This window comes from Erinaceus europaeus, chromosome 1 (genome assembly GCF_950295315.1).
Source record: "Erinaceus europaeus chromosome 1, mEriEur2.1, whole genome shotgun sequence".
Taxonomy (NCBI): Eukaryota; Metazoa; Chordata; class Mammalia; order Eulipotyphla; family Erinaceidae; genus Erinaceus; species Erinaceus europaeus.
In genome coordinates this window covers 90,324,204-90,338,813 of record NC_080162.1, presented here as the reverse complement: position 1 = coordinate 90,338,813, position 14,610 = coordinate 90,324,204, and the positions used below count along the sequence as shown (strand labels likewise).

At 41.8% G+C, this 14,610-nt stretch overlaps 1 protein-coding gene and 1 non-coding gene across 5 annotated transcripts in view; one reads left to right on the top strand and one right to left on the bottom strand.

Annotated features, from left to right (window-relative positions):
* The window catches only part of WFDC3 (WAP four-disulfide core domain 3), a 148,472-nt gene extending 141,804 nt beyond the window's left edge, over positions 1-6,668 (top strand). For 3 of the 4 annotated variants that reach the window (XM_060190846.1, XM_060190854.1, XM_060190832.1), the window contains one exon: positions 6,358-6,668. In XM_060190846.1, the coding sequence (XP_060046829.1) occupies positions 6,358-6,494 (137 nt within the window). In that variant the 3' untranslated portion in view covers positions 6,495-6,668. Of the gene's footprint in view, positions 1-5,101; positions 5,224-6,357 lie in introns of those variants that run through there. The other variant, XM_007538530.2, reaches the window with a different exon arrangement.
* On the bottom strand, positions 339-472 carry LOC132542942 (small nucleolar RNA SNORA48). The gene has a single exon (XR_009553914.1). It is a non-coding gene; the product is annotated as a small nucleolar RNA SNORA48 (small nucleolar RNA).
* Positions 6,669-14,610: the final 7,942 nt, after the last annotated feature.

The following is a 14,610-nucleotide window of genomic DNA, read 5'->3' as shown; positions in this document are numbered from 1 at the left end:
AACAATATCAAAAGAAAAAACACAAGTAGAACCTGAATTGGAACTGGCGTATTACATCAAAGTAAAAGACTCTGGGGTGGGTGGCGGGGAGACTACAGGTCCAAAAAGGATGACACAGGATCTAATGGGGGTTGTATTGTTATGTGGAAAACTAAGAAATGCTATGCATGTACAAACTATTGTATTTACTGTTGAATGTAAAACACTAATCTCCCAATAAAGAAATTAAAAAAAGAAAAAAAAAGAAAAAAATTAGGATTTATTCTTATATTACTCTAAAACCATTCTTAGTAATTTCTATTTTCTTCTCCCGTTTTCCCTCTCCTCCCCCACCCAACCCATAAATTTTTGGCATGAACCAGACACAGGCCAAAAGCCTAAGTGGGATAAATAAGGGATTGATTTTTTTTTCCCCCAGCTGATATGAGATGGACACCACCAGTTAGATGCCACTCTACTCAGGACAGGGACATATCTCTTCTTTTAAAAATTAATTAGTTATTATACAAAGAAGTAGTGTTAATATAATGGGAAAAGTACAAGAAATATAAGAAAATGCAACAAAATAGGAAGACACAAACATATAAACCAGTTAAGAAAGTAGTTAGGGATAAAAGTCACATTTTTAATCAGCAGAAAATAATTATCTCATTTAAACTTTTCTGAGACTTCTGGATAGCAATTTGAAAATAAAAAAAATAACTCTGAGTTGTGCTGTATAGCAGTTAAATCCATATGAATTGAAATTTTCACTGGAAAATGTGTATACAAAATCTAGAAGAGTAGTCAAGTATTATGGCTTCTAAGTAACTTATATGTATTAAGTAAGAAAATAAATTTAATCGAATTGCTGAAAGCAGAACATGACTGACTAGGATTTGAATCTAGACCAATTGACTCTAGTCTCAAAAAATTTAAATTATTCTTTTTAAAATTTCTTTATTGGGGGACTAATGCTTTAAAGTCAACAGTAAAATACAATAGTTGGTACACGTGTAACATTTTTCAGTTTTCTACATAGCAACTCAGCCCCTACAAGGTTCTCCTCTATCATCATGTTCCAGAACCTGAACACTCCCCCCCACCCCAGAGTCTTTTGCTTTGGGGCAATGCACCAACTCTAGTTCAAGTTCTGCTTAGAGCTTTCCCTTTTTTTTCTTTTTAATTTCTTTATTGGGGGATTAATGTCTTATAGTTGACAGTAAACTACAATAATTTATACATGCATAAAATTTCCACATAACAATACAACTCCCACTAGGTCCTCCTCTACCATCATGTTCCAAGACCTGAACCCTCCCCTCCCCCACTCCCCATCCCAGAGACTTTTACTTTGGTGCAAAACACCAACTCCAGTCCAAGTTCTGTTTTGCATTTTCCCTTTTGATCTTGTTCTTCAACTTTTGCCTATGAGTGAAATCATCCCATATTTATCCTTCTGTTTCTGACTTATCTCACTTAACACGATTCCTTCAAGCTTTATCCAAGATGAGGTGAAGAAAGTGAAATCACAATTAAAAAAAAAATTCTTTATTGAGGGATTAATTATTTATAGTTGACAGTAAAATACAATAATTTGTACATGCATAACATTTCTCAGTTTTCCACATATCAATAGAACCCCCACTAGGTCCTTCTTTGCCATCATAGTCCAGGACCTGAACCCTCCCCCACCCACCCTAGAGTCTTTTACTTTGGTGCAATACACCAACTCCAGTCCAAATTCTGCTTAGTGTTTTCCCTTCTGATCTTGTTTTTCAACCTCTGCCTATGAGTGAGATCATCCCATATTCATCCTTCTGTTTCTGACTTATCTGACTTAACATGATTCCTTCACACTTCTTCCAAGATGGGGTGAAGAAGGTAAAATCACCATTTTTAATAGCTGAGTGGTATTCCATTGTGTATGTATACCACAACTTGCTCAGCTACTCATCTGTTGTTGGACACCTGGGTTGCTTCTAGGTTTTGGCTATTACAAATTGTGCTGCTATGAATGCAGGTATACCTAAATCTTTTTGGATGGGTGTGCTTGACTGCTTAGGATATATCCACAGTAGAGGAGTTGCAGGGTCATAGGGTCATAGTTGCAAGCTCAACTTCTAGCCTTCTGAAAGTTTTCCAGACTTCTCTCCACATGGATTGGGTCAATTTACATTCCTACCAGCAGTGCAGGAGGGTTCCTTTGTCCCCACAACCTCTCCAGCATTTGTTGCTGCAACTTTTTCTCATGTATGACATTCTCACAGGAGTATCTCATTGTTGTATTTATTTGCATTTCACTGACAATCAGTGACTTGGAGCATTTTTTCATAGGTCTGTTGGTCTTTTGGATCTCTTCTTTGGTGAATCTTCTGTTAAAATCCTCTCCCCATTTTTTCCTTTCTTTTGTTGTTGTTGCTGAGTTTGGTGAGTTTTTTTTTTCCCCCCTCTAGGGTTATTCCTGGGGCTCAGTGTCTGCACTATGAATCCAAAGCTCCTGGAGGCCATTTTTTCCATTTTGTTGCCATTGTTGTTACCTTTCTTGTTGTCATTATTATTGTTGTCATTACTGTTGTTGTTGCTGGATAGAACAGAGAGAAATCGAGTGAGGAGGGGAGATAGAGAGGGAAAAAGAAAGACACCTGCAGACCTACTTCACTGCCTATGAAGTGACCCCCCCTGCAGGTGGAGAGCTGGGGGCTCCAAATGATATCCTTTTGCGGCTCCTTGCGATTTGCGCCATGTGGGCTTAACCTGCTGCACTACCTCCCAAACCCCTGGTGAGCTCTTTATATATATTCTGGTTCTTAGCCTCTGGTATGATGTATGGCATATAAAGATTTTCTCCCATTCTGTAAAAGGTCTCTTTGTTTGTGAATGGTGGTTTCTTTTTCTATGCAGAAGTTTTTTTTTTTAATATTTATTTATTCCCTTTTGTTGCCCTTGTTGTTTTATTGTTGTAGTTATTATTGTTGTTATTGATGTTGTCGTTGTTGGATAGGACAGAGAGAAATGGAGAGAAGAGAGGAAGACAGAGAGGGGGAGAGAAAAATAGACACTTGCAGACCTGCTTCACTGCTTGTGAAGCGACTCCCCTGCATGTGGGAACTGGGGCTCTAACCGGGATCCTTATGCCAGGTCCTTGTGCTTTGTGCCAAGTGCGCTTAACCCTCTGTGCTACCAGCTGACTCCCTGTGCAGAAGCTTTTTAGTTTGATGTAGTCCCATTGATTTATTTTTATTTTAGTCTTCTTTGTAATTGGATTTGTATAATTGAAGATATCTTTAAAATTTAGATAGCAAAGAGCTCTGCCAATATTTTTCTCTAAGTATTTGATAGTTTCTGGTCTATCACCCAAGTCCTTGGTCCATCTGGAATTTACTTTTTGTTTGTTTGTGTTGGTTTCATCCTTCTGCATATTCCAACCCAATTTTTCCAACACCATTTGTTGAAGCAACTCGCCTATCCCCATTTAGTAGTCTGGGTACTTTTGTCAAAGGTTAGATGTCCATATGTTTGGGGGTTTATTTCTAGGCTCCCAATTCTATTCCATTGGTCAGTGTGTCTATTTATGTTCTAGTACCAGGAAGTTTTGATTACAATGGCCCTATAATACAATTTGAGAACTGGGAGTGTGATGCCTCCAGCTCTGTTCTTTGTATTTTCTGGTTCCAGATAAACATTTGTAGCTTTTGCTCTATTCTACAAAGTTGTGAGGCATCTTGATGGGGATTGCATTAAGTTTGTATATGGCTCTGGGTAGTATATGCATTTTGATGATGTTAATTCTTCCAACTCATGAACATGGAATGTCTTTCCACTTCTTTGTGTCTTTTTCTATTTCCTTGAATAATGACTCATAATTCTCAGTATATGTCTTTCACTTCTTTTGTTAAGTTTATTCCTACATATTTCACTGTTTTTCTTGCTATAGTAAAAGGGATTGATTTCTGGGTTTCTTATGCTAATTTAGCTTGCATAGAGGAATGCCACTGACTTTTGTGTGCTAATTTTGTAGCCTGACACCTTACTATATTGCCTGATAATTTCTGAGAGCTTCCTGCTGGATTCTTTAGGTTTTTCTATGTATACATCATGCCATCTGCAAATAGAGTTTGACTTCTTCTCTTCCAATCTGTATCTCTTTAATTCCTTGTTCTTGCCTGATTGCTATATCAGTAACTTCCAATATTATGTTGAATAGTAATGGTGATAGTGGGCAGCCCTGTCTAGTACCTGATCTGAGGGGGAATGCTTCCAGTTTTTCAACACTGAGAATGATGTTGGCTATAGGTTTGCTATATATGGGCTCCACTATGTTAAGGAATTTTCTATCTATTCCCATTTTTTGTCATATTTTGATCATAAAGGGATATTGGATTTTGTCAAAGCATCTATTGGTATGATCATGTGGTTTTTAGTCTTGATTTTATTGATGTGTTGGATCATGTTGATTGATTTATGTATATTAAACCAATATTGTGTTCCTGGAATAAACCCCACTTGGTCACGATGACCTTTTTAGTACATTGGTATCTGGCTGGAATTTTGTTCAGTATTTTAGCAATTCACCTTCTTAATCTCATCTTAGATGGAGCTTGAAGGAATCGTGTTAAGTGAGATAAGTCAGAGAAGGATGAATATGGAATGATCTCACTCATAGTCAAAAGTTGAAATACAAGATCAGAAGGGAAAACACAAGGCAAAGCTTGGTCTGGAGTTGGTGTACTGCACCAAAGTAAAAGACTCTGGGGTAGGTGGAGGAGGGTTCAGGTCCTGGAATATGATGGCAGAGAAGGACCTAGTGGGGGTTGAATTGTGATGTGGAAAACTGAGAAATATAATACATGTACAAACTATTGTATTTTACTGTTGATTGCAAAACATTAATTCCCCCAATAAAGAAAAAAATTCTGTTGTAAAAGGAAAGGGTTGCTTATGAGAGAGGAGGAGTAACCCAACCCCACTTGGAACAGGTCAAGGGAAGCAGCAGGTAAGGAGAATACACAAGGACTCCTTGCTTTGCCCTGCCTTGGCCAGAAGAGGCAGGAAGGAGCCCAGCAGCCTGCTCCTTCTTTCTCCCCATCCACTCCCAGCTCTCCAGTGCTTCTGTCTCAGACTCACAGCTTACTACTATTCTGAGGAGATTCATGTCAATCCAGTTTCTGCTGAGACTCCTGGTCCTCTGTGTGCTGCTGCTGCAGGCCCAGGGAGGCTACCAAAGATGGAAGAAGCTTCAGAGTAGGTGATGGGCTGGGGCACAGAGCTGGGCATGGGCCAAGGGAGGCTAGGAGTACAGAGAGCCTGTGTCAGCTTTAGAGAGGACTTTCAGCACATTCTGCTCTGTCTGCAGCAGTATAAAGACTCTAAATCTTTCCAAATGTTTTTCTCCAGTCCCTTTGGCCAGCCCTGGGAACAGTAGTGAGAGTACAGGAGCAACATCTTCTTATTATTCATTCCCAAAATCCAGACATCAGTAATGGTACACATAGTAGTGAAAGATACACCAGTGTTGAGGATCAGATGATAAAACAAAACTAGTATTGTTTGTTTATTATATTTATGAATTATTAACTTATATATAATATATACATCATATGACCAGATTTTATTATACTGATTTTATTATATACAAGTTTGATTTGTACAGTATACCTAAAAACCAATCTATAAGCTAAAATATCCAAAAGTGAAGAAATAATTACTAGGCTGGCAAGATGGCTCACCTGCTCATCTGCTTTGCCATGCATGCAACCCCATTTTGAGCCCAGCCTCTAGTACACTGGAGGAAAATAAAACTCCTATAATTTCAGTTATACATATAATGACTGGTAGTAGATATTGGAGTAGATGTTGAATGGTCAGTGAGAGAAAAAAAAAAAGCTGGGGGAGAGAAATAAACCAAGTGAAATTTATCATCAGAGAAACCATGAAGGGACACTGGACATAGTAACAGTGATGAAAGATGAAAGGGGGGAGCATGTTTATTACTTTCTCCAGAACCCACAGAAGTCTGGGGAGTTGGGGTGGGATATGGAGGTTACCTCTGACTGTACTAACTTCTCAAGGTGAGAGTACAAATTATATGAGAGTGACTTTACTGAGACCACCATTAATGTGGGAGATAGGGTTCTGTCTGCAGGAGAATGGGGAGAGTTCAGGAAGTTTAGGCTCTGAGGTTTGTTGGGATAGCATGGAGGAAATATACTTTTAGTTGCTACCAATCTCCTGGATGCAGTGAAGGCAGGAGGGTTAATTTTCTGAAAATCCAGGAGTTCTGCCTGGGACCTAGGTTCAGGGATCTTGGAAGAGGCTACAAATTTGAGAAGGGCTCTTAGATGCCAATTCCATTCACTATGCTTCTGCTCATTTTAGGAAAAAAGGCCACCTGTGAGAGGAGACCCAGCACATCTCATTGTACAAACCACTGCTCACCTTTCCAGAAGTGTACCAAAGAAAACACCATGTGCTGCTCAACCTTCTGTGGAAATGTCTGTATGGACATCTTGTGAATAAGAAAACAAGCTGTGCTATTCATCCAACTCCCCAATCCCACTGTGTGTGCAATACTGCCTGAAACGGGAAAATGAAGTGCCTCAAAGCCTGAGCACAAGAATAGCAGCAAGAATGACACCCACAACATGCTCTCAACTTCTTGTTTCTATCAAATAAACCAGCACAAACTCCAGGACAACTGCTTGTGTGATTGGTATCATTGCCAATACAGACCATGAAATGCCCATGCATTTCTGGGTACAGGCCTTTGATTCCCCTCCACCCCCATGCCCCACAGTCATAATTCTCTACTCTCTCTCTTTTAGGCTCACACAACCATGACAGGACCCATTATTACTCTGCTCACTGAGACAGAACTCCTAGAGGGAGAAGTTGCTCATGTGTGACTTCTCCCAAAGCTACAAAGCACATTCCTGGCCCTGCAGTCAGAAGGGGCAAATAACCATGAGAAGGTAGAGATCACACCCTCCCTTCCACAGAGGAAACACCCCCCAGCCCCCACTAAGAGCTGCATTCATGTTCCAAGTCTTGGTTCACCTCACCCCTTCTCCACACTCTGCTTGTCAGGTTGAGACAAATCACTCTTTACAATGATGACCGTGAATGCTGGGAGGTGACATGCCCCAGACCAAACAAGAGTGTAGGTGACAAAGTGGCTAGATGAGGATGTTTCCTCTGGGATCCCTGTTGACTCCCTTCTCCATTGAGCTGAGACCACAATCATAACATTGACTCCTATGCTGCACCCCATCACCCCTGCCAGAATGGCCACCCATATAAGATGCTGTGTAAAATGGGGTGCCATGACCTGAGCTTCCACTGCCCTCTATGATCTGAGTGGTCCCCACCTTTCCCAAATATTCTTTCTCATGATCTCGTTCTTTTTACTAACCCACAGGGAGCCATCAGGTGGGTGGTAGGTAAGTGGTTATGGTGGTGTTGACAAAGATTCACTGACAGGATGGCATTGGGTCTTGCCCATGGTCTCATGGTGAAGCAGAGAAAATTAATCACTGGGTACACACTGCCTACTGCTCTGTGCAATCACAGCTCCTCTGAATGGGTGCTGAGGGTAAATCCAATCACTATGTGGCATGCAGACAATTTCAGTATGGAGGTAACTGAAGAATTCAGCCAGGCAGGTCATGCTAGAGGCAGTGTTAATTCCACTGTAATGATTCCTGCTGCACATCGATGAAGGAGCCACCAGAGGATAAAACCTGTGTCCATCAAATCAGAAATCACCCTCCTCAGAAGCATTATAGGGTTCTGTATGTGAGGGATTGTAGAGACATCTAGCTAGCTCTGCCCTTGAATAAAGCTCTGGACCAAGAAAGTTTGATCAAATACTATCGTCCCCAGCAGAGGTAGATGAACACTGAAGGCTTACTGTATAGGCAGTCTTATTGGGTGTTTGCATACAGTCCACTTTCCAACCTTCTTCTTAATACTCCATGTTGCAGATATCCTAAGAGTGATAATTGAAAGGGAAAATTAACAGCCATGGGCTATATAGGGAGTCACCTTTGTTAACCAGTCCCAATGCTCATGTTGGTACATATGGATACCAGATTGGCTCATTTCTTTATACCTTTATGAACATCAAGGACCATGAATTTTACTTATATCAGCTATTCTTTTCCCTTATAATATCTGACACATAATCTGTGTTCCAGAGAGCTCTCTGAATACTGCTTTATACCAGGGGAAACTCAAAAGCTAGAGTTAGAATACCATGGCTGTAAAGAATGCTTGTCTGGACACCATTTTGTATCCATCTTAGTGGAAGAATTGTCCCTGCATATTAGGTAGGCTAGAGGAGCAGGACCATTAGAAGTCCTTTAATTGCATGAAGCCATAGGAATAAATAAATAAATAAATAAATAAATAAATAAATAAAATTCTGCCATGATCTGTGTTTCTAGACTTTGCAGTTTCTCATTTCAAACATTCAGTTCCTTATCAGGGATGCCTGGATTAACACGAATCCTCATTTATTTTGTATGATTTGTTATATTTTCATACTCTAGACCTGCTCCCTCTCTTTCTTGTTTCCTGCGAGAGGATCCATGTCATGAACAGCAATATGTGGGTCAATTCCTGCATGGTGTCTATCCTTGGTTTGCCTCTGAAACCTATAGGTGGACCCAAACTGATGTCTGTATTGGAAATGCTTTCTCTCATCTTTTACAGAAGGAATTCTAAAATGTAGTTCTTGAGGAACCTTAGGAAATTTTCTGGATATTATGGCTGAAGTCCTGTTGGTACAAGTGGTATAAGTGGAATGTGCATGACATGATGGATTAAACAATTATCTTCTATCCAGAATCCTTTGTTGTTAAACCCAAACCCTGCCATTTTTTTATTACATATTTTGGAGGAATACTGACTACTAAATTTGTCCAATGTCCTTGAGAAAGCTTCATATCCTGAAGTTAACTTTGGGACTTCATAAAGAGTAGTAGATACTATAAACTATTTGGTGGGAGTGGGAAGTAGAAGATGAATTAGCATTTCACATGTGATTTCTGGCTTCTGTTGTCACCACCTGCACTGATTGATTGGTTCCTTATGCATTGTGAAGTAAACTCACTAAGCATAGGATATTTCCCTCATATCTGGTTGGTTTGTTCCTGGGAAACTGTAAGTGGAAAAAGTCCTAAATCCAGAGATAAACTGAGCTACTCTTCATCTCAGGGATGCAACTAGTGGCCACTATCTATTTTACTACCTATCATAGATTGTCCTCAACTGTGGTCAGCACCTTTACTGGTTTATGATTTACTTGGAGGGATGAGTTACACAGTTTGAGAGATTAGAACCCTTAGATGACATGCTGTATTCAGGTAACATGCTGTATTCAGATGACCAAACATGTCCAGTTGGACTGCCTGGGTGTCAAACATATTATTTCCTACTCCAATTTTGCACCGTCCCATCAGTAATTGCTGTTTCTGATGATCAAGATGAACTGTCTTAGCCAGTAGTAAAATACCTGGCTTTCCTATTGGCCTTTTAGCACAAAGGAGACAAGCTACAGTCATAGATTATGTCCTCTGATGCTCAATTTTCCCATTGCAAACCAGTTCAAATGGACAGAATAGTACTACAGGAAGGAGTAGTTTTCAATTCCCCACATAAAGCACTAGTAGTATTGATAAATGTGGCCACTGTTGTTTTCATCTCCTTGGCCTCCAGGTCCATGGAGTCTGTTTATTTGATACCCAGCACTATATTATAACTACTGCTTTAGAGTGTGCACACCACCCTGTGTGATTATATCTTATTCTTGCAAGACATTATTTTAAATTTGGTGCCTCAGTTGTCCCATCCAAGAGCTATTCTAATGCCTTCTCAGATCAGTAACTTCTGTGCAATTTAATAATGGGATGCATTGGATCGACCTTCCCGTGGTGCATCTCGTGGTGCATTCCCATTCATTGGGGAAACTGACGATCCTTCCTAGCCGACTGAATCCACATGGATCCCAGTCACTTTCAAAGCCAGCAACAAGCAGCTCCTGACAGCTTTCAAGCTGTAGGTCCTGCTCTTCGAGTCCTCCAACTTAATGTTGAGGGGCTGTCCTTTGCCAAACATGTTCTTATTGGTCAATTGGCGATACAGCATCAGGCAGATGTTATCTGCCTACAAGAAACACATATAGCAGTCGATGAAGCTGCTTGATTCACCATCAGTGGATTTGATTTAATATGCTATAATCTCCATCCTAAACACGGCCGAGCCATCTACGCCAAATCGTGTCTTGTGGACATTTACCACACGGCCTCTTCGACCTTCTACGACTCCATTACTATTGGAACTATTCAGCTCGTCAATGTATATAAGCCTCCCAGTGCCTCATGGGATAATGAGGTCCTGCCTAGTCCGAATCACCCACCTGTTTACGTTGGAGACTTTAATAGTCATCACCAAGACTGGGGATATTCCTCCACTCGTGCTGACGGCTCTATCTTAGCCGACTGGGCTTCAGCGAATGACCTCTCCCAAACAGCCAGGCTCTTTTCACAGTGCTAGATGGAATAAAGACTCATCACCCTACCTGTGCTGGATTAGCACAGTCAACGGCCAAGCCTTTCCCGCTACGAGACAAGTTCTCAAGATCTTCCCGCACAGTCATCACCGCCCAGTTATCATCCACATTGGTCTCCAGCTCCCACTAATTCTGTGCTCGGAGAAACTAAGATGGAACTTTCGGAAAGCAAACTGGCGTCTGTTCAGTGATCTTACCAACAAATCTATTCCTGCAATTCCAATTAACTCTGTCCCCTCTGAAGATTCCTACAGGCACTTCCGCCAAGCCATCTTCAAAGCAGCTTCCCAAGCCATTCCTCATGGGAGACGTGCTAACTATACGCCTTGTCTTGATGCTGAATGCGAGCAACTACTAAAGCAGTATGATGAGTCGGGTGACCCAGATGTGGCTGACCATCTCATTGCCTCCCTGAATGCAGCACGCCAAGCCCGCTGGCAACAACTCACGGAAAGTCTGAACTTCATCCACTCAAGTAGGAAGGCCTGGAAGCTTCTTCACAGACTGGGTGCTGGTAGCCAACCCCCTCCCGTCTCCCATCCTCCTGTCTCTCCAAACTCAGTGGCCAGTCACCTAACTCAAGTTGGACGTGCTAAGATCGACCCAGTCTGGAAAAGAGAAATTTCCCATGAGTAGTCATCCCACTTCCGATTATCTTGTCCATCTCCAAAACTCTCTCCCTTTACACTGTCTGAACTGGAAGACGCTTTGAAGAGGGTTAAACCGGGAACAGCTGCTGGCTATGATAACATCACCCCAGAACTCATTCTTAACCTGGGTCCCGCAGCAAAGAAGTGGCTCGCTTCATTCCTGTCCCACATCTTGGAATCTGAGTCTATGCCTAAAGTTTGGCGTCGTGCGAAGATTATAGCGGTTTTGAAACCAAAGAAAGACCCAACACTGGCCGCCAGCTATAGATCAATTTCTCTCCTCTCCATGTGTTACAAACTCCTTGAGAGGCTGCTTCTGTCACGTATTTCTCATCTTACAGAGAAATTCCTATCACCCGCCCAAGCTGGTTTCTGCCCAGGAAGATCTACTTGCGAACAAGCCCTGGCCCTCTCAACTTACATTGAGAATGGATTCCAGAAGAATTTAAAGACGGGTGCTGTCTTTGTTGATCTCACAGCAGCCTATGACACGGTCTGGCACCGTGGTCTCCTAGTCAAGATCTCAAGATGCCTGCCTCCATGGGTGGCCAACACTGTATCGTTTCTTCTCCAAAACAGAAGATTCCGGGTGCATCTGGGTGACAAGTCTAGTAGATGGAGACTTGTCTCAAGTGGCTTCCCCCAGGGCTCTGTTCTGGCGCCTACGCTACTTAATATTTACATCAATGACCTCCCAGAAACTTCTTCAAGGAAGTTCATCTACACCGATGACATCTGCTGTGCAACTCAGGCATCCAAGTTCGACATCCTCAAGGAAACACTCACGAAAGACATGTCTCTGATATCTGATTACTGTAAAAAATGGTGACTAATCCCTAGCACTGCAAAAACGGTATCATCTGTTTTCCATCTACACCATGCCTCGGCCTCGCGTGAGCTTGATGTGCAGCTTGGCGATACAAGAATCCGGCATGAAGCCCAGCCAGTCTATCTTGGCGTTACTCTCGATCACACTCTGTCATTTCACAAACATCTCATAAAAACTGCAGCAAAGGTGGGCTCGAGGAATCACATCATTGCAAGACTGGCCAGCTCCTCATGGGGTGCGAGCACTTCCACACTACGATCATCATCTCTGGCATTATGCTATTCCATTGCAGAATACTGTGCCCCAGTATGGTTCCGTAGCCCCCATGTCCACTTGGTCGATTCCAAATTATATTCCTCCATGAGGATCATTTCTGGAACCATCCGTTCCACCCCGGTTCCATGGCTGCCAGTTCTTAGCCACATCGCCCCGCCAGATATTCGTCGGGATGCGGCATCATCTAAGTTCATTTCCCACGTCTACGCTCGACCGGACCTGCCAATATACGCAGATATCTTCGCCCACCCTGTCCCCTACGCTTGACGTCTCGTCACCCAGTCTGGTCCCCTACGCCTACACTGAACTTCTCTGTTCCAGTCTCTTGGAAACAGAGTTGGCAGTCAGCTGAGGTAAAGAACAAACACCTCATCACAGACCCCTGCAAGCGTCAACCCGGCTTTGACCTAGCATGTTATGATTGGGCCCTCCTCAATTGCTATCGAACAGGCCATGGCCGGTGCGCCGCTATGTTCCATCGCTGGGGAGCCAGAGATGACCCGAACTGCCCCTGCGGCTACAGACAGACTATGACCCACATAGTCAATGACTGCCACCTCTCCAGATTCAGAGGAGGTCTTGAGGCTTTGCATCAGGCTCAACCTGATGCTGTTGACTGGCTACGGAAGAAGGGCAAACGCTAGAAGAAGAAGAATAATGGTAGACAGATGGCGAACATAAGATGGCCACGCTACTCAACATATATGGAAGAGAAATGATTTTTAGACAACAGAAAAGATCATGTGTATGGGATCTCACCTTCTGTACCACTGTCGGCCTCAGCAAATTGCATCTCCAAAAACCATGGAGAACTAGAAAAATTAGGTATCTACTAACCCCATAATGACCCTGGGTCCATACTCCCACGGAGTTAAAGAATAGAAAAGCTGTCAGAGGAGGGGATGGGATATGGAGCTCTGGTGGTGGGAATTTTACCCCTCTTATCCTATGGTCTTGTCAATATTTCCATTTTATAAATAAATAAATTTAAAATATATATATATATATATATCTCCTATGTAACATGCATAGTAAAAAGGAAACCACATTTAAATTAGTCTGAAGACCAGCAGGGGGAGCTCTGACACATAGTAACTCTAATTATAGACCCTTACAGGAAGAGGTGCTTATACCACACTGGGGATACTGCTCTGGTCTCTCCAGCCCACCTCTGAATTTCCTCCTTTTTCTCTATAATATCTCACTTCTTTGCTCAGTTTGCCTATGAATTTTGCAATAATATACTTGGTTTTAAGTTGCAATTTCTATTCTGTTCCCAAATAAGTCCATTCCCACCCCCCACCCCCGGTAAAATGACTGACTTTTCTTTCTTTTTTTTTTAAACAGGGAAAATTCCGTTTTCTCTCCACCAAACACATACTTATATACTTTACATGGGAATGTAGGTTCAGTGAGCATTAATGATTTGTCTAAAGTAAATAGGACTCAGTATTGCATTTTAATCTAAGTCAAGTCTGTCTTTTAAATATCCATGTTATGCGTGACCTTTACAAAACTCTCTTGAAAGCTACAAAGCTCTCTTGAGAGCTCTCTCTGTCTCCCTCTTTCTCTCTTTTGTTAGTCACAAGATATTGATGAGAGGGTAGTTAGGCTGGTGCTGGCTATGAAGAAATTAATATAGAGCTGTGGGACTTTATGAAATTCATCACACAAATGATAAAGGAAAATAGTTATGCAAATACTCTCTACTCTGGGGGTCAGGTGATAGCCCACCTGGTTAAGTGTATGTATTACAGTGCACAAAGACCCTAGCTCAAGTCCCTGGTCCCCACCTTCAGGAGGAAAACTTCAAGAGTGGTGAAGCAGGGCTGCAGGTGTCTCTCTGTCTTCCTCTCTGTCTCCTCCACCCCTCTCAATTTCTCTTTACCTCTATCCAATAATAAATATATAAATACATAAATAAATATAAAACCCCAAACAAATCCTCTCCACTTACATATTCACCTAGGTTTCCAAGAAATGTGTGTGTTGGGTCCTGCATATACAATGTTCTACTTTTACCTATATTACCTGCAGCAAAAAGAAAATAGAAAGTGCTCCTTGTATGAGTATTCAGTGATAAAGTTCACTCTGTACCTAAATTATGACTTAAGCAGAACTCACAGATCTATTATGACCAGTGTCATGATTATATCATGAGCATTCCGATTTTGTTGTGCTTAATATTTGCTCCATGCAGTACAGTCCCCAGTGACCAGAAAGAAGAACCATCAGTCAAATAATTCAACTTGACCATCTTTAGAGGTTGGTGTAGCTTAGTTTAATGTTGTGGGGGCTGTAGATAT